Raw genomic sequence first — 27,419 nt, 5'->3', positions numbered from 1 at the left:
GCTATGCTCACCACAGTAGAGCTACCATCTGTCACCAAACGATGCTATTACAATACCATTGCCTGTATTCCCTATCTTGTACATCTTTTGTTTTATTTTATTTTATTTTATTTTATTTATTTGACAGAGAGATATAGAGAGAGCACAAGCAGGCAGAGCAGCAGGCAGAGGGAGAGGGAGAAGCAGGCTCCCCGCCGAGCAGGGAGCCCAATATGGCGCTCAATCCCAGGACCCCGGGATCACGACCCAAGCCGAAGGCAGCCGCTTAACCGACTGAGCCACCCAGGCGCCCCTCTTGTACATCTTTTATTCCCATGAATTATTCATTACATAACTGGAAGTCTGCTATCGCCCACTCCCCTTAACCCATTGTGCTCACCTTCAAATCCCCAATTGTCGCCTTTTTGTATGCAGTTAGGACAATGTGTATTCCACAGTCATTCCAAGTATATTTTTTGTTCTGTAGTACTTTTTAGTTTAATAGGAACATTTTTGCAATAACACTTTTACTCCACCCAAATTTGTATTCTTACCATCACTAACAGAAAAACCTTTCGGGTGCCTGGGTGGCTCAGATGGTTAAGCATCTGCCTTCGGCTCAGGTCATGATCCCAGGGTCCTGGGATCGAGCCCTGCATCAGGCTCCCTACTCAGTGGGGAGCCTGCTTCTCCCTCTCCCTCTGCCATTCCCTCCACTGTGCTCTCTGGCTCTATCTCTCTGTCAAATAAATAAATAAAATCTTAAAAAGAAAAAAAAACCTTTCCAATAGGGTTTATATAGATTGATAGAGACCTCACATAAATGAACTCACAAATAAGATGGAATGAGATTCCCCATCCTCCTCCTGCATCTGTCACCTACCACTATTTCACTTAAAGATAGTTATCAGTTAGGGGTGCCTCAGTGGCACAGTGGGTTGAGCGTCTGACGGTTTCGGCTCAGGTCATAATCTCGGGGTCATGAGATTGAGCCCTGCATCAGGGTCTGTGCTCAGCAGCGGAGTTCACTTGAGATTCTCTCTCCCTCTCCCTTTGCCCCACCCCCCACTCTCTCTCTCTCTCTCCAAAAAAAAAAAAAAAAAGCATTAAGGAGACATACATGGCAAATAAAAGACCCAGCTACATCTCTAAAACAGAATATTCACCTCTTATAAGACAAATCAGCAGCATGGATTCTGGAGCCAGTATGTCTGGGCTGAAACTCTCATATTCCACAAAAGGAAATCAACAGATAATGTCTAAAACTGATAAACAGCAATATAATATTATTTAGAAATATGATGGTAAATACAGGAGAATTAGCGAAAAGTCAAAATGGTTGTCATAGGGAAACAGGACTCAGTGGAAACAGTATTACAGGGAACTCCTATCTTTCACAGTAAGTCATACAGTACTGTTTAACTTTTTTTTTTAAAGATTTATTTATTTATTTGAGATAAGATAGTGAGAGAGCAGCAGGAGGGGAGCAGAGGGAGAGGGAGAAGCAGGCTCCCCGCTGAGCCGGGAGCCTGACGTGGGGCTCAATCCCAAGACCCTGGGATCATGACCTGAGCTGAAGGCAGACGCTTTACCAACTTAGCCACCCAGGCGCCCCCTGTTTAATTTTTTTTAAACTACAAATCATTATTACTTTGATTAAAATTTTTTGAAATTTGTTTAAAGAAAGAAAAGGCTGGAAAGACTAGATCAAGGAACCCTATTATGGCTGTGTATGGAGTTGGTTTTGTTTTGTTTTTTTTAAGTCAGGATAATGCTCATTTAATTATGTACATGTTAACACAATTCTGGCTAATGAAAAGTGAAAGTAAGCTGGCCAAAGGACTCTGGTCAGAGTTTCTATGCTCTGAAAAGAAGATAAAAAGGAATGAGAGAAAGATAAGTAATTTTTTTTGAAACCCCAAATGTAATCACTGATTCATTCATGGATCAAACCAGTGGGTAAAATGTTATTAGAGAATACAATAGTCACACAGCCTCAAAGCATCATCGTACCTAAAAATTACAAATGGGAAAAATACCTTAGCAATTTGGCAGATTATATCTTACACAAGGGCTCAAATTTATTATCTCCAATAATAGACAAAATGACATTATGCACACTTCCTGATGCGATGAGTTGAAAAAGACAGATCACCTAGTTAATATATTTGCCAAAAATAGTTTAATTTGAATCTATCATGAAGAAGCAACTCCAAAATGTGGGGCATTCTATTAACAAAATATACTCATTCAAGAATGTCAACGTCATGGAGCGCCTGGGTGGCTCAGTCATTAAGTGTCTGCCTTCAGCTCAGGTCATGATCCCAGGGTCCTCGGATCAAGCCCCGCATTGGGCTCCCTGCATCGGGCTCCCTGCTCTGCAGGAAGCCTGCTTCTCCCTCCCCCACTCCCCCTGCTTGTGTTCCCTCTCTCTCTGTCTCTCTCTCTGTCAAATAAATAAAATTAAAAACAAAAAACAAAAAAACTAATCTTTAAAAAAAAAAAAAAGAATGTCAATTTAATGATCAGTTTTGTTCTCAATTAAGGAAAGTAAAGAGACAGGACAACTAAATTCAATGCAATATCCTCAAATGGACTCTGGACACTTCCACTGCCAACTACCCTCCAAAAAAAGTCAAAGGAGTTGAGAAAGTTTAAATAAGGACTATAAAACATGTAACTGACTAATGTTAAATTTCTTGAGTGTAATTATAATATTGCAGTTATATAAGTTATATAAGAGAACATTCTTGTTTTGAGCTGATATATACTGGAGTATTTGGGGATAAAGTGTCATATCTGCAGCTTACTTTCAAATTTTCAAATGGCCTAGCAAATAAAAGAAATACAAACACAAAGTGTGTGAGTGCACAAACGCAGCAAAATATGTTATTAGAAAACCCACATTGGGCGCCTGGGTGGCTCAGTTGGTTAAGCGACTGCCTTCGGCTCAGGTCATGATCCTGGAGTCCCTAGATCGAGTCCCGCATCGGGCTCCCTGCTCAGCGGGGAGTCTGCTTCTCCCTCTGACCCTCCCCCCTCTCATGTACTCGCTCTCTCTCATTCTCTCTCTCTCAAATAAATAATAAAAAAATCTTTTAAAAAAAAAAAAAAGAAAGAAAACCCACATGAAGGGTATATATGTGAATAGTGGTACTATTCCTCCAAATTTTCAGTAGGTTTCAAAGTTTTCAAAATAAAAAGCCAGAAGGGAAAAGAGAGACACAAGGAAGAAACGGTCCTTTTTCTTCAGGATGATGTTATGTCTCAGTATGTCTGGAGCCTAAAATTGCTGCAGCTATCTCCACACGATGAGGAAAGCTAGCTAGGGAAACACTACTGACTGAGTGGCAGGATGGAAAATAACTTGGGCTCTTGCTGAAATTGCTAAGCCACTTAGTAAATGGACCCTTGAAACGGCACAGCTTCAAGCTTCTTATTGTTTAAGCCAGTCTGTGGGATTTCTTGGGAGGCAAGGGGCTGTCACTTCCTCATACACAAATGTACTGAAAAGAAGTACTGCCACCAAAAAGACATTGAGGCTGTAGAGCCAAGGACAGGCAGCAAGGAAGAGAGGTACCACAATACTTATCCTTTCTATGTTACACATTTTAATACTGTATTTTTAAAATAATAGGCATTACTTTTTAAAATTAAATTTTCAATGAATATAATTCAAATAAAAACAAATGCACCTATTACTGGAAATCACTTTCCTGACCCAGGCGTAAGGGCACTGACTACAGTAATTTACCACAGAATAAAAATATTCTAAACCAAAGAAAATGTCACATACAGAAACTCCAACTCCACCCTTTTTCTGAAAGCTCCTAGAACTATAAGCTGTTGGTGGTTAGAGCTTTAGAGGTTTCAGTGGGTTCCATTTAAAGAGGTATGATGTTTATGTGAAGAAAGATGGCTGCTTAAAATTATCAACAGAAGAGATCAATGATAAAAAAAAATTTTCAGCTAAATATCAGCTCTTTCAACGTAAAAATATGAATAGCACAAATTGTCTATAAACTATATCTAGTCTGTTTATAACCATCCCCAAATTACATATCCAAAGAAATCATCACTCATGTAAAAGATGATTTTTTTTTTTTAATTTTATTTATTTTACAGAGAGAGAGCACACGCAAGCGGGTGTAGGGGCAGAGGGAGAGGAAGAGAATCTCAAGCAGCCTAGTCTACGCTGAGCGCAGAGCCGGAGGCAGGGCTCGATCCCAGGACCGGAGTTGAAACCAAGAGTCAAACGCTCAACCGAATGAGCCACCCTGGTGCCCCTAAAAGATATTTTTCAATAAAGTCTTCTTAAGTCACAAAATGGTCCAGCCCTGTACTGTCTTATCATTCCATTTAATCCAATCAGGTTTACAAGGTAGGCATTATTAGCCCCTGTCTAAAAAGAGTCCAAAAGATTTTAAAACCTGCCTGAAATTAAACAGTGGCAACAAAGATATTAATTAATCCATGTTCTTTTCATTACACGATCCCTCCCTTACCACTCTAGCCACTACTTCTTCATTTCCTTGCTGGATTCCTATCCTGTCTACACTTGAATGTTGGTATGCCTTGCAGTTTCTAGAGGTCTTCTCTTCTTACTCCACCATGACTTCAACTGCTTTTATTTCTCCGGACCAGATTCCACTCCTTACTTCCCAGACATGATATACAAAATATCTACTGTCTACTAGATACCCTATAGGCACATAACCCAACTTGAAAACTTATCATGCCTCCGACCTGCTCTTTCTCACATAAATATTTCCTGTTAATGATACCAATTCACCCAACCAGTGGCAGCATCAGAAATACGTGGTATAGGGCATCTGGGTGGCTCAGTTGGTTAAGCATCCAACTCCTAATTTTGGCTCAGGTCAGGATCTCAGGGTCACATCGGGCTCTGGGCTGCGCATAGAGCCTGGTTAAGATTCTCTCTCCCTCTCCCCACTGCGTACTCTTTTTTTTTTTTTTAAAGATTTTATTTATTTATTTGACAGAGAGAGACAGTGAGAGAGGGAACACAAGCAGGGGGAGTGGGAGAGGGAGAAGCAGGACTCCCGCGGAGCAGGGAGCCAGACGCGGGGCTTGATCCCAGCACCCCGGGACCACGACCCGAGCCAAAGGCAGACGCCTAACGACTGAGCCACCCAGGCGCCCCTCTCTCTCTCTCTTAAAAAAAAAAAAAAAAAAAAAAGTGGCACGGGGGCATCTGGCTGGCTCAGCCCGTGGAGCATGCAACTCTTGATCTCAGGGTTGTGGTTTGAGACCCACGTTGGGTTTAGAAATTACTTAAAAATTAAAAAATAAATAAATAAATACGTGGCTCGGCTTTAACACTGCCACTCACTACCCCATCTACAGGGTGAAGTATAAGTTCACTGCCAGATCATACAAAGCCCCTTCACAGCTGGCACCACATGTTTCTAAACACCTGACACCCCAGACCCAAGATGCCAATAAATACAGGACGGGGGGCGCCTGGGTGGCTCAGTCGTTAAGCGTCTGCCTTCGGCTCAGGTCATGATCCCAGGGTCCTGGGATCGAGCCCCGTGTCGGGCTCCCTGCTCCGCGGGAAGCCTGCTTCCCCCTCTCCCACTCCCCCTGCTTGTGTTCCCTCTCTCGCTGTGTTTCTCTCTGTCAAATAAATAAATAAAATCTTTAAAAAAAAATAAATAAAATAAATAAATAAATACAGGACGGACGGGCTGAATGTGATACATCTAATGGAACACTATGCAGCAGTTTAAAAAATGAAGAAAGTATGGGCGCCTGGGTGGCTCAGTTGGTTAAGCGACTGCCTTCGGCTCAGGTCATGATCCTGGAGTCCCTGGATCGAGTCCCGCATCGGGCTCCCTGCTCGGCAGGGAGCCTGCTTCTCCCTCTGACCCTCCCCCCTCTCATGTGCTCTCTCTCTCTCTCTCATTCTCTCTGTCTCAAATAAATAAATAAAATCTTAAAAAAAATAAAAAAATAAAAAAAATCTTAAAAAAAATAAAAATAAAAAATAAAAATAAATAAAAAATGAAGAAAGTAACAATGATGAGGAATGATCTCCAAGATACATTACAGGAGAAGGGGGGGAAATACAACTATTTCTGAGATATATTTATTTAATAGTACAGTTGACCCCTGAACAACATGGGTTTGAACTGCACTGGTCCAATTACATGCAGATTTTTTTTTTTAATAAACACACGCTGCAAGTGTATTTTCTCTTCCTTAGAATTTTCTCAGTAACATTTTCTTTCCTCTAGCTTTCCTTATTGTAAGAATATAGTATGTAACGTATAACATAAAATTATGTGTTAATTAACTGTTTATATTATTGGTAAGGCTTCTAGTCAACAGTAGGCTATTAGCAGTTGAGTTTGGGGGGAGTCAAAAGTTATACACAGATTTTCGACAGCGCAGGGAGGTTGGCACCCCTAACCCCCACATTGTTCAAGGGTCAACTGTACAACCTTAGTTCTCAAACTTTAGGCTGTATCCAATCATCTGAGGTGGAACATGAGAACGTGCATTTCCAGCAAGTTTCCTGGTGATGCTGGTGCTGCTGTTAAGGGAACCACACTTTGGAACCACAGCCTTTACAGACACTGCACATTTCAAAAAAAAATCCATTTTTATAATCTTTAAAGAAAATCAACCCATCACAGACTATCCAAATTTTACAATGGTAAAGGAAGGCCAAATACTGCCTAAAAGCAAATCATCCAATGAAGCAGATTCATGGCAATTATAGGAGAAAATTTAACTGACAAATAGCAAGAAAGATGAGTCAAGCTATAATACTATTCCACAGTGCATGTCAAAATCTACAAAACAACATACAATCATGTAATACCAAGCAAGCACACACCACCACTGCTTTCAGGAAGATGAGTTTCAGAGTAGAAGAGTCAAGGACAAATTAACAAAAAATTTATTTACTCTTGAAATTGTCAGCTATAATGTGTTCTTTAAAATTAACGTTTGACTTCCAATTCTTGGTGCGCCTGGGTGGCTCAGTCAGTTAAGCATCTGCCTTTGGCTCAGGTCATGATCCCCGCGTCCTGGGATCAAGCCCGGCACTGGGCTCCGTGCTCAGCAGGGAGCCTGCTTCTCCCTCTCCCTCTGCCTGCCTGCCTGGGTACTTGTGATCTCTCTCTCTCTGTCAAATAAATAAATAAAATCTTTAAAAAAAGAAAAGACTTCCAATTCTTTCCTTGTAGCCACTCGTTCCCATCAATCAACAAATTCACTTAACAGATAATAAAACAAACTGTATTTGAGAATACAGTTCCCTAAAAAATTCTCATTCAACTGAGCAGTTTTAAACTCAGTAATTTACTAAAATTCATTAAGATACCAGGAAAAAATGTTAGAAGAACCCCTTCAGCAGGAACATTTTTATGAAGCTAAAGTATTCCAAGGGTAGACAGAATGTCAAGCATGGAGATGTTCCCCAAGACTGAAGAAAATGGTGAAAGAGCAAACTGTGCCTAACTAGATCACTAGTGGAGTTGGAAATCATCATTAAATAGGAAGTTCACAACCCAGGGAAAAGGGTAAGAGCATTCATATAAATATATTGCCTTGTCACCAACAACCCAATAAACAATGCCTGTAACATAGCATAACCTAAAAAATAGTGGAAATCAGCTCAAGAAAATATATGTTGGGCGCTAAAGAAAGTTTAAAATGTCCTGTGTTAAAAAGAAAAAAAGTCCTGGGGTGCCTGGGTGGCTCAGTCGGTTAAGCGGCTGCCTTCAGCTCATGTCATGATCCCAGCATCCTGGGATCGAGCCCCGCATCGGGCTCCCTGCTCGGCGGAGAGCCTGCTTCTCCCTCTCCCTCTGTCTGCCGCTCTGCCTACTTGTGCTCTCTCTCTCTGTTAAATAAATAAATACATAAATAAATACATACATAAATAAATAGATAGATAGATAGAAAAAGAAAAAAAGTCCTGTTAAGTTGTGGCACCTAAACATAAAAACATCTTAATAAGGAAAAATTTTCAGGGCGCCAGGGTGGCTCAGTCGTTAAGCGTCTGCCTTTGGCTCGGATCATGATCCCAGAGTCCTGGGATCGAGCCCCACATCGGGCTCCCTGCTCAGCGGGAAGCCTGCTTCTCCCTCTCCCACTCCCCCTGCTTGTGTTCCCTCTCTCACTGTCAAAATAAATAAATATTTAAAAATAAATAAATAAGGAAAATTTTTCAGAAGATAAAGTGAGGGGGCACCTGGGTGGCTCAGTCATTAAGCGTCTGCCTTCGGCTCAGGTCATGATCCCAGGGTCCTGGGATCGAGCCCCACATCGGGCTCCCCGCTCAGCGGGAAGCCTGCTTCTCCCTTTCCTACTCCCCCTGCTTGTGTTCCCTCTCTCGCTGTGTCTCTCTCTGTCAAATAAATAAATAAAATCTTTAAAAAAAAAAAAAAAGAGGATAAAGTGAGGGTAAGTCATAGTGTAAAACTTAGTTACACTGGAGTTTATCAGGTTAATACTGAATTTATTTTTATTCCCTTAAGTATGCATTAACTAATAGTAACAAACAGCCTCAAAGTACAGTCCATATATTGCTTAATTTATAGTCACCTGTGTTATATATTACTATTTTAATACTTTTATTAGAATATTTTATTGTACAGAGAAATACAAACTATCAAATCCTCTCTGACTTATGATCCACAAGTCCACTATTCTTGAGGGAGGCATATAAAGATAAGAACATGGCTGACCTCCTAGAAATCTATCTTAAAGGTTAGGTATAAGCTGGTTGTTTTGTTTTTTTTTTAAAGATTTTATTTATTTATTTGACAGAGAGAGACACAGCGAGAGAGGGAACATAAGCAGGGGGAGTGGGAGATGGAGAAGCAGGCTTCCCACTGAGCAGAGAGCCTGATGTGGGACTCGATCCCAGGACCCTGGGATCATGACCAGAGCCGAAGGCAGACACTCAACGACTGAGCCACCCAGGTGCCCCAGATATAAGCTAGTTTCACTAAGATGCTATTTATGCCTCTGACATTCATTCACACATCTGTGCAGACCCTCTTTGAGTCCATTTAAAACAGAGAAATTATTTCTCTTAATGTATCATTCAATATGCCAAAAAATCCTTATATTTACCCCCCAAACTGCTTCACTCACATGTCAAAGGATAACCTTCCAACAAATCCTAGAACTTGAGAAGTAGTAAATAAATACTAAGTATACCTTAGCCAGGCTCATAATTTTCTCTTTGAATTATATGCACCCTCAGGCCTCACTTTTCCAATGATAATCCCAATTTTTTTTAATCTTTTTGAATGTAAGAAATGTTTTATTATGTTTTGATAAATCATTTATTCAGCATCTTGTAGAAAAAATAGTCCACAAAAGTTAAACTGATTATATGTAACAAGGTATCAAAACTTAATCATTTTGTCTGCAAAATATACCAAACTTTCTACCTTGACAGAAACTACTAAAGATAAAGAATTTCTTCTCACTGATAATCATCAGTTCACAAATCTGTAACTGTATGGTATAGTAATACAATCTTTAATCTTCATTTTAGTTTTCAGGTTTCCTCCCTAAATGTCTACTTGGTCTCATTTTTTCTGGCTAGACATGTTACCTGCATAACAGCAAAAGTCTGCTGCTTCTTGGGGCGCCTACGTGGCTCAGTCGTTAAGCGTCTGCCTTCGGCTCAGGTCATGGTCCCAGGGTCCTGGGATCGAGTTCCGCATCGGGCTCCCTGCTTCGCGGGAAGCCTGCCTCTCCCTCTCCCACTCGCCCTGCTTGTGTTCCCTCTCTCGCTGTCTCTGTCAAATAAATAAATAAAATCTTAAAAAAAAAAAAGTCTGCTGCTTCTTAATTGCTTTGGGCTTAATAAAATGGGGTTAAAAATCAAAGTCAGTGAGACACTGAGAAAACACCAAGTACTGCGGTGCTGGAAGACTAATCCCTAGATAAATGCAGTGTTACTAGTTGGTTGTTAAAATACTCCATCTTAAAAGAACTCTACATCTTTCTAAAAGCAACTATAATTATGTAAAAAAATAAAATAGAAAAATAAGGTATCTTAAAAGGCATAAAGTTTATATTTCTCAAAACACAAAATGTCTTAGAAGAAGAGCAAAGAAAAAAAATAGCAAAGGTACCGTGAATCAGATTCTAACTTCAGGTGCTGAGAAAGTAGTAGTTATTTTGGTACTTTTCAACCACTCCCTCCCCTGTAGAGCTGAAACTCCACAAGAGCAGTTGCCAAGTCTTTACCACTCACCACTACATCCCTGATACTCATACAAGATGCCTAACACATTTTGTAAAATCTCTATTTTTTTTAATAAACAGTAACTGTAAAGGCTTATAGCTTAATTTCTTATTATTTTTTTCTAAATGACTATGGGGGCGCCTGGGTGGCTCAGTCGGTTAAACGTCTGTCTTCAGCTGGGGTCATGATCCCAGGGTCCTGGGATCGAGCCCCACATCATCACATCATCGGGCTCCTTGCTCCGTGGGGAGCCTGCTTCTCTCTCTCCCTCTGCCTGCTGCTCTCCCTGCTTGTGTTCTAGCGCTCTGTCAAATAAATAAATAAACCTTTAAAAAAATTTTTTTAAATAAATAACTATGTTCCCCTTGAAGTATGTATCTTTAAACTATTTTAAATCAGACACCACATCATACACAAAATAAACTCTCTTAAGAGACATAAAAGGAAATGTAGCAAAATACCGGCTATTGGCAAATCGGGGATTCACTGTAATTTTAACTTTTCTGTAGGTTTTAAATTTTTCAAAAGAAAAAAAGTTTGGGGGTGCCTGTGTGGCTCAGTCAGTTAAGCGTCTGCCTTCCGCTCAGGTCATGATCCCAGGGTCCTAGGATTGAGCCCCATGTCGGGATCTCTGCTCAACGGGAGCCTGCTTCTCCCTCTCCCTGTCACCCCCCTGCTTGTGCTGTCAAATAAAGAAATAAAATCTTAGGGCGCCTGGGTGGCTCAGTTGGTTAAGCGACTGCCTTCGGCTCAGGTCATGATCCTGGAGTCCCTGGATCGAGTCCCGCATCGGGCTCCCTGCTCGGCAGGGAGCCTGCTTCTCCCTCTGACCCTCCCCCCTCTCATGTGCTCTGTCTCTCTCATTCTCTCTGTCTCAAATAAATAATAAAATAAAATATTTAAATTCAAAAAAAAAAAAAAAAAAAGAAATAAAATCTTAAAAAAAAAAAGTTTTTAAAACTCTTACTCACTTAGGCAAAGAGCTAATGTTTGAACAATTATTTTGATATTATATTTACCTTCTATAACACTCTTGCCCCTTTACTATGCTGAGAATATATCCCCACAAATACATGCAAAAAGATACTACTGGATTTTTTTTAAAAAATTCTTATTTATCTGCTAACTTCTGATTTAAGGAAGGCAAAGGTGTTTTTTAATAAGACTAAGAATATATAAAGAGGTAGAATAACTTAATAATTATACTTGGTAAGGATAAATGTTTACTAGGAGGTCTCAAACCAGCAAAATCATGAGTGAGATACTTTATCATTCAATGCCAAGTGCTATAATATATGGGACACACTGCAATCTTCTAACAGATTACGAATTTGCTGAATCATCTGTTGTTCAGTATTTTATAAAATAGTATACATCAAAAGCAGAAGACTGAAATTATAGACTCAGTCATACTTTGTTCAAAAAGCAAAAATACTCCTTTTTCCCCCAAGTAAATCAACCAAGAATTATATATCTAAACTAAAACTGTTTCCTCTAAATAACACTTTCTGAACAGAACTAGTCTGATTCTCTACCACATTCATCTGATTATCCTAAGTAACAAAAACAAAAATATTTTGAGGATGGGCTGGATATTTAAAAAACAGTAGCAAAATATTATTCATCCTAACTCTACTGGATGTTCTGAGTTAAAAAGTAGAGTCAATATCATTTTGATTCAAAAATTACTTCAAATTCCAGGGGCGCCTGGCTGGCTCAGTTGGAAGAGCACGCAACTCTTGATCTCAGGGTCATGAGTTTGAGCCCCACATCGGGGGGTAGAGATTACTTAAATAAATAATTTTTTTTTTAAATTACTTCAAGTTCCAGCTAAGGTAGTATAGAAAGATCTTTCTGACCCATTGTCTCCAAAATCACACCAAAACAGCAAGGAAAACAAGAAATATTAAATAAATAAATAGACATCATAACTCTAATCTCAATACATACATAAGACAAAATCTTATGACCTCAGGGTCCACTGAAGACACTGAGGAGGAGCAAGCCAATTCATGTCTCTGAACCCTGGAAAGGTTTTGCAACAGAAGGTATCAGGCACCAGGCAGAAAAGGAAGGCCTGATTAAAGGTTTACATAAGGACACCCCCAAGACCAAGGCTCCATCTCACCTAGCCAGATTTTACCACTCAAGGCTAAAGCAGGAATCTAACGGTTTATTCTCTAGAAAATATAAAACAGATACACTTCGAATTCAAGAACAAGAGACTCAATGCAGTGTGGAAAGGACACAAAAAAGGGAGATTAAAAAGCCCCACCCATGCTTACAGAGCTTGCAAACATCTTTTTAATGATCCATTCTTCATTCTTAATTATGAACATACACCCTGAAATTACCAATCATTTGAGAAAGGCCTCTAAATACAGAATAAATCGGGGCGCCTGGGTGGCTCAGTCATTAAGCGTCTGCCTTCAGCTCAGGTCATGATCCCAGGGTCCTGGGATCGAGCCCCGCATCGGGCTCCCTGCTTGGCGGGAAGCCTGCTTCTCCCTCTCCCACTCCCCCTGCTTGTGTTCCCTCTCTTGCTGTGTGTCTCTCTCTCAAATAAATAAAATCTTAAAATAAAATAAAATAAAATTTTAAGTTTTTATTTATTTGAGAGACAGAGAGAGCAGGGGCAAGATAAGGGGCAGAGGGAGCGGAAGCAGACTCCCTGCTGAGCAAGAGGCTCAATCCCAGGACCCTGAGATCATGACCTGAGCTCAAGTCAGGTGCTTAACCAACTGAGCCACCCAGGAGCCCCCAAAATAAAATCTTTGAAAAGAAAAAAGTTTGGGGCGCCTGGGTGGCTCAGTCATTAAGCGTCTGCCTTCGGCTCAGGTCATGATCCCAGGGTCCTGGGATCGAGCCCCGCATCGGGCTCCCTGCTTCCTGCTTCCTGCTTCCTGCTTCGCGGGAAGCCTGCTTCTCCCTCTCCCATTCGCCCTGCTTGTGTTCCCTCTCTCGCTGTCTCTCTCTGTCAAATAAATAAAATAAAATCTTAAATAAATAAATACAGAATAAATCTTGTGATCTCCTTATTTGTTGCAAATACAAAATAAATAAAAAATAAAAAAATAAGGGCACCTGGGTGGCTCAGTCGGTTTAAGCATCTGCCTTCGGCTCAGGTCATAAACCCGAGGTTCTGGGATCAAGCCCCACATCAGGCTCCCTGCTCCTCCCTCTCCCTCTGACACTCCCCCTGCCTGTGCGCACACGTTCTCTTTATCCAATAAATAAAATCTTTTAAAAAATTAAATAAAAAAAATAAAATGCAGAATAAAACAAATGTGGGGAGAACACAGAAAACTTGAAAGAAAAAAACAGTCAAGAAGTAGAGGAAAATATCAAAGCTATCTTCCAAGAAAAAAATACCGTATTTATGAAAAGAGAACACTTTAAAAGACAAATTTCAAGGGTAAACAAGAAAAAACTACTAGAAAATTTAAAATATGACAGCTGAAATAAAACCTTCAATAAAAAAGTCAGAAGATAAAATCGAGGAAATCTTCCAGAAATTAAAACAAATGAACAAAGCTAGAAAATAGGAAACTACACAATCAATCCAGGAAGTCCAAAAACCAATTAAAACAGAAAAAAGGGAAGAAAATTATAGGGGTAAAAATGCAAGAAAAACCTGGAAAGACCCACCAAATATTTAGAAAAATGGGTCCATTAAGAAAAGATCCCACCCACTAAGATACATCTTTGTGAATATTGTCACCAGGAATTCAAAAATTTTTTGAACCTAAAAACTTCCAGAGACAAACTAGGCCACAAATAATGGATAAAGTATCAGAGTGGTACTGGACTTGCTAGCAACATCAAAAGCAACAAAACCATAGACTACTACTTTCAAAATCAAGAAAAATTATTTTCAACCTAGAATCCGAATCCCTGTCAACCTTCGTTGAGTGAAAAGAATTAAGACATTGTCAAATGTGGAAAGTCTCAAAAAATTTCCTTTGCCATGCACCCCTTTTTCAAGAAGCTACTAAATCATGAAACGATCCAAGGCCATAAACCAAAAAGAAAAAAAACAAAAAACAAAAAACAGTATCGCACAGAAGAGGAGGCTAAGGGAATTCCCAAGGCAATAGCTGTACAACAGGCCTAGTTAATGACCAATCCATTATTGAAGCAGGAAGGAGAAAAGATCTAGAAGAGATGCGTCCAGGAAGAAAAAAAAAAATGATTGTCTGATGATGTGACTGTATAGATAATCATTCTGAGAGATGGTTGGAGAACGTAAGAAGACAATGGGTAAAAGGAAATTAATCAAATAGAAACTTTTAACTTCAGAGGAAAGGAGAGTCAAAAACTATTTGGCTTGACAAGGTATATTTACAAGGACATATTAATGGAACCACTAGAAATCAATTTAACAAAAAGGAGAAAGAGTGGGATGAGATTATAAGATGTTAAAATTCTCATTTAATATTAATGACTCAAGAGATGGCTATATAGGCCGATCATTCAAAAAGAGGTAGGTAGGGGCGCCTGACTGGCTCAGTCAGAAGAGTATGAGACTCTTGATCTTGGGGTCGTGAGTCTGAGCCCCACATTGGGCGTAGAGCTTACTTAAATAATAATAATAATAATAATAATAATAATAATAATAAATATGAAAAAAAGAAAATAGAAGTAGGTAACAGAAGAGCCAGAGGATGCCTCTCAAGAGCAGGACAAGGGATGGAGAGGGATGGGACAAGAGATTCCTTTTTTTTGTTACTATAAATCTTTTATTTTTTTAATCTTTTTTTAAAGATTTTATTTATTTGAGAGAGAGAAAGAGAGCATGCATGCACACGAATACATCTGTGCACAAGTGGGGTGGGGGGAGGGCAGAGGAGGGAGAAGCAGGCTCCCTGCGGACAGGCACCTCAGTTACTATGAATCTTTTAGCGGTGTTTTATTTCAAATATTATATATCACTGATAAAAATTAATTTTAAAAACCTTTCAGAAAGCACAGTATAAACTGCTATTATAAAAGAGTCAGTCAGGCACCTGGGTGGCTCAGTTGGCTAAGCATCTGACTTTGGCTCAGGTCATGATCTCAGGGTCCTGGGACTGAGGCCCACATTGGGCTCCTCGCTCAGTGGGGAGCCTGCTTCTCCCTCTGCCTCTCCCCCTGCTCACGCACGTGCTCCTCCCTCTCTCTCAAATAAATAAAATCTTTTTAAAAAATGGAAGAAAATCTTCAGGACCTAGGACTAACAAAGTTCTTAGACACCAAAAGCATGATCCATAAAAAGAAAAATTAGACTTCATCAAAATTAAAACTGTTTGCTCTATAAGTGTCCACATGAAAAAGAGACAAGCTACAGACTAGGAGATATTTGCAAAGCACATATCCAACAAAGGACTAGCATCTAAAATATATAAGAACTCTCAAAACTCAACAGTAAAAACAATCCAAGAAAATGGGCAACTGACATGAACAGACATTTCATCAGAAGATAGATAGATGGTAAATAAGGATTTTTCAACACCTCTGGCCAGCAGGGAAATGCAAATTAAAACCACAATGAGAGTATCACTACACATATACCAGAATAGCAAAATACAAAATAGTAACACCATCAAATGCTGGTAAGGATGCAGAGAAACTAGATCACTCACACAGTGCTGGTGGGAATGTAAAATAGTACAGCCTCTCTGGAAACGTGAAATTATCATATGACCCACTAATTATACTATTGGGCATTTATCCCAGAGAAATGAAAACTTATGATCATATAAAAACCTATACACAAATATTCATATCAGCTTTATTTATAACAGCCAAAAACTGGAATCAGCTATGATGTTCCTCAACAGGTGAATGGTTAAACAAACAGTGGTGAATGCATACCATGGAATACTACGCAATAAAAAAGAACTACTGATATACACAACTTGGATGAATCTCCAGAGAATTACGCTAAGTGAATAAAAGCCAATCCCAAAGGTTACATCCAATATAATTCCATTTATATAATATTTATGAAATGACAAAACTTTATAAATGAAAAACAAATTTCTGGAGGAGATAAATGGGGGTAGGAGTATAGTTAAAATAACACTAGGGATCCCTACACCTTGGAACGGTTCATCATCTTGATAGTGGTGGTGACTACATTAACCTACACAAGTGATAAAACTGGAGAGAATTTATTTATTTATTTATTTTTTTAAAGATTTTATTTATTTATTTGATAGAGACACAGCGAGAGAGGGAACACAATCAGGGGGAGTGGGAGAGAGAGAAGCAGGCTTCCCGCTGAGCGGGGAGCCCGATGTGGGGCTCGATCCCAGGACCCTGGGACCATGACCTGAGCCGAAGGCAGACGCTTAACAACTGAGCCACCCAGGCGCCCCAAAACTGGAGAGAATTTAATACATATACACATAAATGAAAATAAACCTGGGAAATGTAAATAAGATTGGTGTACCATGCCAGATGTCAATATCCTGGTTGTGATATACTATAGTATCAAAAAATGTTTTCATAGGGAGAAACTGGGTAAAGTGTACAAGGGATCCCTCTGTATTGTAACTGCATGTGAATCTACAACTGCCTTAATAAAAATCTCCATTAAAAAAAGTTCTGCATAAGCATTTCTATTGATATGAAAGAAACAAATCAACACAGTCCTTCTGTTCTGATTTTGATACGTTGTACTTTTTGGGTCTCCAGAATACTGGTTTTTCCATTTTCTAATGATTTACAACCTTGGATGCTCTGTTTCTGGGTCATACTGGAAACTCAGTGTTCCATCACCAGTTGCTGTTTACCTCAAAAAACAAATTTTTCATTTCTGGAAAGAAGGATAAACATCAAGTAATCATTTTTGCTTATAATCCAAAGCACTGTTTTCAAAGAAATTTTTTTCTCATTTCAGATTTCCCTTCAGGTGAGTTTTCTTCACCAAAATTTTATTCTAACCATCTTTTCAAATTCTTTATCTTATAATCCAGATTTTAAAAACTTATTCCAGGGGTACCTGGCTCAGTAGGTAGAGCATGCAATTTTTTTTTTTTTTTTAAGATTTTTTTATTTATTTGACAGAGAGAGAGCACAAGCAGGCAGAGTAGCAGGTAGAGAGAAAGGGAGAAGCAGGCTCCCCGCTGAGCAAGGAGCCCAAACCGGGGCTGGAGCCCAAACCGGGGCTCGATCCCAGGGTCCTGGGATCATGACCTGAGCCAAAGGCAGTCACTTAACCAACTGAGCCACCCAGGCACCGCTGAGCATGCGACTCTTGATTTCAGGATTGAAAATTCAAGCAATTGGGTGTAGGGATTACCTAAAAATAGTATCTTAAAAAAAATTTTTTTTCTATTAACCCCCAATATTCATCATTTGAAGGAAGTAAATCTATGACCTTTACAAGACTTTTATCAGTCTTTCGGGTTCAGAAAATGTTCTATTAACATGCTCTGTAGCTTTCAACTGTTCATTTATGACCGAACCATCTCCATAAGCAATTTTCGCATGCAGATCTCTAGTCACACAATTTATACTTTATGCTAAATAGCAGTTTCTAATTTGTAAATCAACACTCAAGCAGCTCTTACACTTCTCTATTAATCACAGCTCCTACCACAGCACTGACTGGGGAAACTAGTACTGTTAAAACTTGACAGATTACCAGTATTTCTCCTATCATTCTTTTTTACAAACCAAACAGGAGTATCACTATTTCCTTTGCCACATCTCATACGCCATGATTCTGGAAATGAAAGTAATTATCCCTAACATTATCTGCTTAGCTCTGCTCTGTTATGCTCTAAGTTTGCAAAGGACAAGTAACCTGAACAAACTTTTTGATATCTGGTGCTGATACTTGTTACTCTTCCTCACTTCCGCCAAAACAAAAACAAAAACAAAGCAGAAAACCACTGCAACTCCACTTTTCAAATAGAAATTGATGAGTAGGAAGAATTATCCATCATTAATTTTTTTTTTCAAACAAAACAATGAAATTCTCTGAATGAGAAACATGGCCATGACAGAATATAGACAGAACTGGATCTAGATTCTAGTCAAAACTTTCAGGGCATGTGGGTGGTTCAGTCAGTTAAGTGTCTGACTCTTGGTTTTGGCTCATGTCATGATCTTGTGGTGGTGAAATAGAGCCCTGCCTTGGGTGCCACACTCAGAGGTGAGTCTGCTTGTCCCTCTCCCTCTGCTCCTCCCCCCAAGCCTTGCACATTCGTGCGGCTCTCTCTCTTAAAATAAATAAAATCTTTAAAAAAAAAAAAACTCTTTCACTAACCAGCCATACAATCTATTGGAACTTCCTTCACCTCACCAGTCTGTTTCCTGACTCTTAAAATTAATTGGAGGGTTCTTTCCTGCATTCATATTTCATGATTCTAACATTCCAAGGAGTTCTACGTAGATATACACAACAAAAAGACAAACCTGTCTTCAGTATCTAAAAGTACAGACCAATGACACTAAAGTGTGGTAAGATACCATAAAGGATCCTGACTGAATGACCACTGGTTAACAGTAGCTACCACATGGAACAGTGAGGGGCTGTCTGTGAGCAAAAGCTCTTACAGGAACTGGGTCAAGTGTTGGGTAGTTCTGCTTGTTTTTTGGATTCTTAGTAAAATATACATAACATAAAATTTACCTTTTTAAATTATGGTAAAAATACACATAAGACTTACCATGTTAACAAGTTTTAAGTGCATAATGCAGTAGCATTAAATATATTCACACTGTTGTGCAACAGATCTCCAGCACTTTTTCATCTTACAAAACTGAAACTCTATACCCATTAAACAACTCCCTATTTCCCCCTTCCCCCACTCCCTGGGGGACTATCACTACCTTTCACCATTCTACTTTCTGTTTCTATGAATCTGAATTTAGATACCTCATGTAAGTACAATCATACAGTGAATATTTGCCTTTTTGTGCATTTTAACCATTTTTAAGCATACAATTCAGTGGCATTATATTCTAATTGTTACACAAGCACCACCACTATCCATCTCCCCAAGCTGAAACTCTGTACCCATTAAGCAATAATTCCCCCATTAACTGAAAATCTGTACACATTAAGCAATAATTCCCCATTACCCAGTCCCCAGGCCCTGGTAACAACTATTCTACTTTCTCTATGAATCTGCCTATTCTAGGTACCTCATATAAATGATTTCACACAATATTTGTCCCTTTTTTTTTTTTTTGGTCTGGCTTGTTTCACTTAGCACAGTGTTTTCAAGGTCCAGCCATGTTGTAGCATATATCAGAATTTCATTCCTTTTTAAGGCTGAGTGATATTCCACTCTATGTATACAATACTACATTTTGTGTGGCCATTCATGTGGACATTTGGGTTGTTTCCACCATTTGGCTATTACGAATAATGCCGCTAAATAGATAATAAGGGTTGGTGAGGATGTGGAGAAACTGGAACACTGGTGCAGTGATAGTGGGAATGTAAAACAGTGCAGCCACTGTGGAAAATATGGTAGTTTCTCAAAAACTTAAAAATAGAATTACCACATGATCCAGTAATTCCACTTCTGGGTCTACACCCAAAGGAACTGAAAGAACTTAAACAGGTAATGATATAACAAAGTGCATTTGTGAGAAATCAGTCATCCGAATGGGTGTGAGGTAACATCTCATAGTGGTTGTGACTGGCATTTCCCTAATGATTAGTGATGTTGAACATCTTTTCATGTGCTAACTGGCCATTTGTATATCTTCCTTGGGAAAAATGTCTGGATAGTTTTTAATCAATCCTAAAAATACTGTGTTCAAACGAATGATCCATTAGGCATTCTGGAATTCCTGTAGCATAAGCTGCTGAATGAAAATCACAGCAAAGTCCAGCCACATTTAATATGTCAGAGGTTTTTTCATTTCTCTAAAAAGCAGCCTCCCCATATAAATGGGCTCAATTCAACTTCATCAACCAATTCTTAAATGCAGCTAGTGGAACCATCCTCCTCTTCCAAAGCTTAGCAAAATCACTCAGAAAGACAACAAAAGGGTGCATTCATAATACCTCTCCCAGGGGCAAGAGTCTTTACCAATTTAACTTCTTGCATGGAGCCCAGATGCTCCATTTCCCAATGAAAGAAATTCCCTATGGAAAAGGTAATAATAAGTCTAGGCGTGGAGGGAGGATTAACACCACCAAAAAGTAGCACATTCAGTAAGACAGTCCACTAAAAATTCCTGCCTTGGGACAAGTACATGTAACTACTGTATCACTAAAGGGTAATGTTTTCCTGACCTCATACTGCCAAGAGGGTTATAACCAAATCAACCACTAAAATTTGCTCGTCCAAAACCAGTCACTCTCTTCTAGCAAATACTTCTCAAATAATCTTTGAACTTCCAAGGCCAGTTTTACCCTAAAATTACTCTATTAGCCAAACAGCTAATATCTTTAGGCAAAGATCCCAATCTACTTCACATATATAATGCTCAGAAAGGAGGTAGAAAGGAAAATATTAAAACAAAAATAGCCTGCTTCTATTCTATATTAGAGGATCCTGACTCTGTACTACTTGTCTGTCTGCCTCTCTTCATTCATTCATTATTTATCATGCACCCATTAAATGAAGAGACTCTTCTAGGTGCTTAGCATCTATCAGCAAAAACAAAAACAAAAACAAACAACCCACCTCTGCCCTTGTGTAGCTTATAGTCTAATGCCCTTGGATCCTCTTTGATAATGTTGAGTGTGAAACATACCAGTAATTTATTTTGGCAACTCTATCTGCAATAAATCTGACCATAAATATCATACATAATTTCTGATGTAAATATGTGGGAATAAAAAGACACAGAAAAATTTAAATACAGTAGTCTTTGAGTGTACTATAAGCACAATAAGCCTGTAAAAATTCTTCCAAGAATCAATGACCAATGAACAACTAAAATGATTCTGACTGAAATAATGAGGGCCTGCCTAATATTGACAGTTTGGCCCTTCTGAATACCTACTTCTATTTATTTCTGAATACTCACCTAGCAAGATAACTACCTACCCAAACCTTAGGAGGTTTTAACTATCAAGTAACAACTCAAATTTCACTATCATTATAATTAGAGAATGCTCCACATTTTTTAAAAAGTCAAGGAGAAAAAAAACAACCCTAGTCTACTGATAAAATTTAAAATTTTTTAAAAGAGGGCGCCTGGGTGGCTCAGTTGGTTAAGCGACTGCCTTCGGCTCAGGTCATGATCCTGGAGTCCCAGGATCGAGTCCCGCATTGGGCTCCCTGCTCAGCAGGGAGTCTCCTTCTCCCTCTGGCCCTCCCCCTCTCATGTGCTCTCTCTCTCTCTCTCTCTCAAATAAATAAATAAAATCTTTAAAAAAAAAAAAAATAAAAAAAAAAAAATAAAATAAAATTTTTTAAAAGTAGTATACATCCAAAGTCATTTCTAGTCATCTGCACATTAGCCAACTAGCTAGTTCAGACTGTTTAGACATGCATGGTCCAATATGGTAGCCACCAGCCACATGCAACTATTGGGCACTTGAAATGTGCCCAATCTAAATTGAAATTAGCTGTAAGTATAACATACACACTGGGAAAAAAAATATAAAATATGTCAACATTTTCTTAATTTTGATAACATAATAAAATGATAACATTTGGGGAAAAAATGATAACATTTGGGATAAAAACGAGTTAAAATTTATCATTAAATTCTTCTTTGGGGTGCCTAGGTGGCTCAGTTGGTTAAGTGTCTGACTCCTGATTTTAGCTCGGGGCATGATCTCAAGTCTGCGGACTGAGCCCCTGCTTGAGATTCTCTCCCTCTCTCTCTCTCTCTCTGCCCCTCCCCCTCCCCACACGCACACACTCTAAAATAAATAAATTTTTTTAAAAAATAAAAATAAAAAATAGGGGTGCCTGGGTGGCTAAGTCGTTAAGCGTCTGCCTTCTGCTCAGGTCATGATCCCAGGGTCCTGGGATCAAGTCCCGCATCGGGCTCCCTGCTCAGCAGAAAGCCTGCTTCTCCCTCTACCACTCCCCCTGCTTGTGTTCCCTCTCGTGTCTCTCTCCCTCTGTCAAATAAGTAAATAAAATCTTTTTAAATAAATAAATAAATAAATAAATAAATAAATAAATAAATAATTCTTCTTTTATTTTTTTTAAGATTTATTTTCTCTGGGGCGCCTGGGTGGCTCAGTCAGTTGGGTGTCTGCCTTCTGCTCAGGTCATGATCTCAGGGCCTGGGATCAAGCCCTGAATAAGGCTTCCTGCTCAACAAGGAGTCAGCTTCTTCCTCTCCCTCTGCCCCTCCCCCTACCTGTGCTCCCGCTCTCGCGCTCTCTCCCTCCCTCAAATAAATAAATAAAATCTAAAAAAAAAGAAAGATTTATTTTTTCTTAAAGATTTTATTTATTTTGGGCACCTGGGTGGCTCAGTCAGTTAAGCATCTGCCTTCAGCTCAGGTCATGATCCCAGGGTCCTGGGATCAAGTCCCGCATCAGGCTCCCTGCTCAGCAGGGAGTCTGCTTCTCCCTTTGCCCCCTCCCCTCCCACCCCCATCCTCACCCCCACTTATTCTCTACCCCCCTCGCAAAAATAAATAAAATCTTAAAAAAGAAAAAAAAGATTTTATTTATTTTGAGAGAGAGCACAAACACGAGAGCACAGGGGAAGGAGCAGAGGGAGAGAGAGAATCTCAAAATACATTCCATGCTGAGCCCAGAGCCCAACACCGCCCAATCTCACAACCGACCTGAGCCAAAACCAAGAGTTATATACTTAAACGACTGAACCATCCAGGCACCCCAAGTTTTATTTATTTATTTAGAGAGCACGTGCGTGCACACACACACACACACACACACACACAGGGGAATGGGGGCAGAGGGAGAGGATCTCAAGCTGACTCCCCGCTAAGCACAGAGTCCAAAGCAGGGCTCAATCTCACAACCCCAAGATCATGACCTGAGCCAAAATCAAGTCAGATGCTCAACCAATTGAGCCACCCAGGCGCCTCATTTTTTTACTTCTTTTAATGTAAAATATATTTTTTACCTTTTTTAATACCAAAAAATATCCACGTGGCTGGCTCACATTATATATATATTTTTAAAGATTTTATTCATTTATTTGACAGAAACACAGGGAAAGCAGGAACACAAGCAGCGGGATCCCAGGATCCTGGGACCATGACCCGAGCCAAAGGCAGACGCTTAACTGACTGAGCCACCCAGGCGCCCCACATTATATTTGTTTTAAACAGCACTGGTTTAAGACAACACACTTCTAAACCTGCACACAGAGTAACACATGCAATATACATTGGAGCTATGTTCAGAATTTTACACTTATGTATTTATTCATTTCTCAGTTCACACTCTTCAACCTATCTTCTTTATCAAAATGCCAACATCAGATATTTTTATATCAAAATACGAAAGTTTCAGAGTCTAATGTGAAATTGGTCAGCAGAGCACTAACAAATATTTGAGTGACCACTGTACACAGGGTATTCAATCCATAACGTAACTTGTTCTGCTGCACTTCAACAGCCAAAGGGACACACATTCTGTATCTAGCTAATATGCACTCTGCTCCTACGGTGTGCCCGGTATCATGCTAGATGCTTTACTCTCACTGACCCATAAAACCCTCACAACTACCCTACGTAGTAGGTCCTATTTAAAGAAAAAACTTGGGGGCGCCTGGGTGGCTCAGTCATTAAGCGTCTGCCTTCACCTCAGGTCATGGTCCCGGGGTCCTGGGATGGAGCCCCGCATCGGGCTCCCTGCTCCGCGGGAAGCCTGCTTCTCCCTCTCCCACACCCCCTGCTTGTGTTCCCTCTCTCGCTGTGTCTCTCTGTCAAATAAATAAATAAAATCTTTAAAAAAGAGAAAGAAAAAGAAAAAACTGAAGCACACAGAGGTTAAGTAACCTGCCAAAGCCCACAGCCTGTGTAAGTAGGATTCCAACCCAGCAGGCTCAAACCAAAACCACCGCACATTTTCCCTAATAAAAGGACTACACAAGGGGTGCCCGGCTGGTTCAACTGGAAGAGCATGAGACTCTTGATCTCAGGATTTTGAGTTCAAGCCCCATGATGGGTATAAAGATTACTAAAAAAATAAATAAAACTTTAAAAAAAAAAAAGAACTATACAAGATTGTGTCATTATCTTACAGGATTGAGTTCTAGTTGTGGGTTATGTACCCATTACAAAAAAACTGGAATAGATGGGGTGTAATGCATTGCTTCCTACTCTCCACCACCCTTCTAAATGGCAGGTTAAAGCTGCCCACACGAATTAAATCCCTGATCTTACTACAAGTTTATACTGTGCTCCCTTTTCCAGAATTTCTAGATCCTATGCTATCCCTCTGGTCCAATTCCTATGTCCTTCAGGCTTCATTTCAGACATCATCTCCATGCAAGCCTACTCAAGACTCCCCATGATTTAGGCTAGTCACCCCTCCTCCCTGCGCTCATCCCTATTGTAGCACTTCCCACATTCTGATTGCCCTCACTAGACTGCTCGAGGGGTCTACGTGTTCACCACTCACCACTTATAGTACCTAAAACTGTGCCTAACATTAGATGCTCAATAAATATTTGCTGAACTATCTAACCACCCGACCCACCCAGCTACAGTTAAAAGTGGAATATTAAAAGCAAACAGTGGTAGAAGGTGCTAATCCACAAGCACAGAACAAGTTCTAAATTTCATGAAATTTATGACAGGTCAAAAGAATAATATCGTATACAGGAAATCATGATTGCAAGGACTCCTACCCACCCCCAAAAAAGGAAGAGTAAAATTAAAATCTATTTTATTTTTTTATTTTTTTTTTAAGATTTTATTTATTTATTTGACAGAGAGAGAGAGACAGCGAGAGAGGGAACACAAGTAGGGGGGGTGGGAGAGGGAGAAGCAGGCTTCCCGCCGAGCAGGGAGCCCGATGCGGGGCTCGATCCCAGGACCCTGGTATCTTGACCTGAGCCGAAGGCAGACGCTTAACGACTGAGCCACCCAGGTGCCCCTTAAAATCTATTTTAAATGATCACTTGCCCAATTTAGTTTCAGCATAATTTGTAAGAATGAATTAAGTAGCTGACAAAAATTCTGTCATGAGAAATCCAAATCAACCATTCCATTCCATCGTTTCTCGGCCTTTTGGCTAAGATCAAGTGCAAATCAACCATTCCAGTAACGCTATAAATTGAAATCAGCTTAATTCTGACAATTCTCAGAGTTCCGAAAAGACTGCAGTTGCTTTTTTAAATCGTCTCAAACATAAAACTAGTTACACTTATAATTGGGTTTCACTCCCCAATGCTCAGTGCTGGGCTCCAAATGACAGGAGCAACTATGTATTCTTTAAGATACTTATGGGGGGCAGGGGAACGGTTTTCACGTACAATTCATTTAACAAAAGTCGTGTTAATTCCACTAAATTTTCTAACCAGAGTCCGAAGGGACTTTCCTAGAGCCTTCCCTTTTCCAAAACGGGAAACCGACTAAAAAGGTCAATCTTTAGTTCTTACTTCCACACTAAGTAATTCTGAAACATGAGGTGAAAGTACATGAGAAGTTCTAGGGCTAGGACTGGCCAAATGTTTTCCTGTAAACTGCAGCGTAAAGTCAAATAGGAGAGAACTTCATTCTTTCGGATTTGAGGACAGAAACTGATCATCTCTTTTAGATTACTGCTTCTGTTGATGTCTGCAAAAGCACTGTGAGGCAAACATGCCACTGAGTCCCACCCCAAGCACGAAGAGCCTCCGATTGTTTGACACATCAATGGATTAGTCAACGCGGGGGAACTCACTTTTCCCCTCTAATTTGCTTTAATTATTCCTCACACAAACCCTCAAGTTTACTCTAAGTTATGACCATATGGAATCTTCTCTTTGCCCTGAAGTATAAATTCAGGCCTTTACCAAATGACTACTACGGATTCGATCCAAACCACTAAAATAAATCCCTTACAAGTACCGTACATCTAGTAACGCCACACAAATATGGAAAAAGCCAGTCCAGTCGCTTAAAGAAACACCATTCTGGGACGTGGTTAATGCTGCATATTTTGCAACAGAGGCAATGAACAGAGTAGGAGACTTGAAAGCAAAAGACCAGATGGAAAGCATGGGAAGACCCCGCCCCAGTAAGCTCGATGTCGATTCAAACAGTAACTTGGATCTGTCGCTTGGAATCGGAATCACTGAAACAAAGGCGTTTATTACGGGAAGCAAGATGTCTGGAGTAAAAGAAACGGTTTGCAGCTACCCAGACCGTACACCATCTTCCCACAGGTCTTACCTATGGTGGAAATAAAGGTGGTATTGAAGGCATCATCCGAAAAGCGAAAAAGGACGCAGGTCTTCCCTACTCCCGAGTCTCCGATCAGGAGCAGCTTGAAAAGCAGGTCGTACGTCTTCTTCGCCATTGGGAGGAGCGGCTCAGGCTCTCGCCGCCGGGGGCCCCAAGGGATCGGTCCCTCTCACTACGGCCAACTCCTCACTTGGGCGTTCTCAGGCCGGAGTACCGGGGAAGCGTGGGAAAAACGAGGGCTCGAGAGGGCGCGGGCGACCTACGAACGGCCTCGTCGAGGAAGCCCCGACGGTGGCGGCGTCCGGTGCCTCCGAGGGCGGCGACCGCGGCTCCACAGACTCTCCCAGCCGCTCCGCCCGGTTCCGGGGAGTCGGTCGGGACAAAATGGCCTCCCCTCCCCCCTCAGGGCTGCTCGGCCGGGACGCTCCCACGGACGAGCGAGCAAGCTCTGCCGTCGAGGAAGCGCGACGGACGTGAGGACAGTCTCTCTCCCGAGCAGAAACTCCGCGCCAGGACGCGGCGGTGGCAGCAAGGAAGGACCCCGAGCCAACGAGCTCAGCTACATAGCCACAGGAAGCCGAGCCGCCCCGGCCAGAGCCACCTTTTCCCCGTGCCCTCTCACGCCGGCGTGCGCGCTGCCTGAGACGCACGCAAGGACGTACGCCCGCCCTTCCCTCGCGCCCTCGCCCTGCGGATCGCCTCTGCGCACGCGCGCCGGAGGGTGCAGGGGCATGCGGGGGCGGAGAGTGGCGCGCCGGGTCTCCGAGCCCCAGTCTAAGGCCCCGCGGAGAAGAGAGAGGGGAGGGGCGAGAGAGGGCGAGGCCGCGGGCGCGCTCCCTGCGGCCGTCTGATAGGGTGCGCCGCGTTACGAGCACGCCCCGCGGGGAGGCGCTGCCTGGTGACTGCGCAG

The 27,419-nt window shown here is 40.7% G+C and overlaps 1 protein-coding gene across 1 annotated transcript in view; it reads right to left on the bottom strand.

Annotated features, from left to right (window-relative positions):
- The window catches only part of RAB10 (RAB10, member RAS oncogene family), an 87,620-nt gene extending 60,457 nt beyond the window's left edge, over nucleotides 1–27,163 (bottom strand). The window contains exon 1 of the mRNA XM_036090270.2: nucleotides 26,498–27,163. Coding sequence (XP_035946163.1) covers nucleotides 26,498–26,624 — 127 coding nt within the window. The 5' untranslated portion in view covers nucleotides 26,625–27,163. The remainder of the gene's footprint in view (nucleotides 1–26,497) is intronic.
- Nucleotides 27,164–27,419: the final 256 nt, after the last annotated feature.

The sequence above is a fragment of the Halichoerus grypus genome, chromosome 10 (genome assembly GCF_964656455.1).
Source record: "Halichoerus grypus chromosome 10, mHalGry1.hap1.1, whole genome shotgun sequence".
Classification (NCBI taxonomy): Eukaryota; Metazoa; Chordata; class Mammalia; order Carnivora; family Phocidae; genus Halichoerus; species Halichoerus grypus.
The sequence above is the reverse complement of the archived record's forward strand: the minus strand, read 5'-3'. Positions and strand labels throughout refer to the sequence as shown.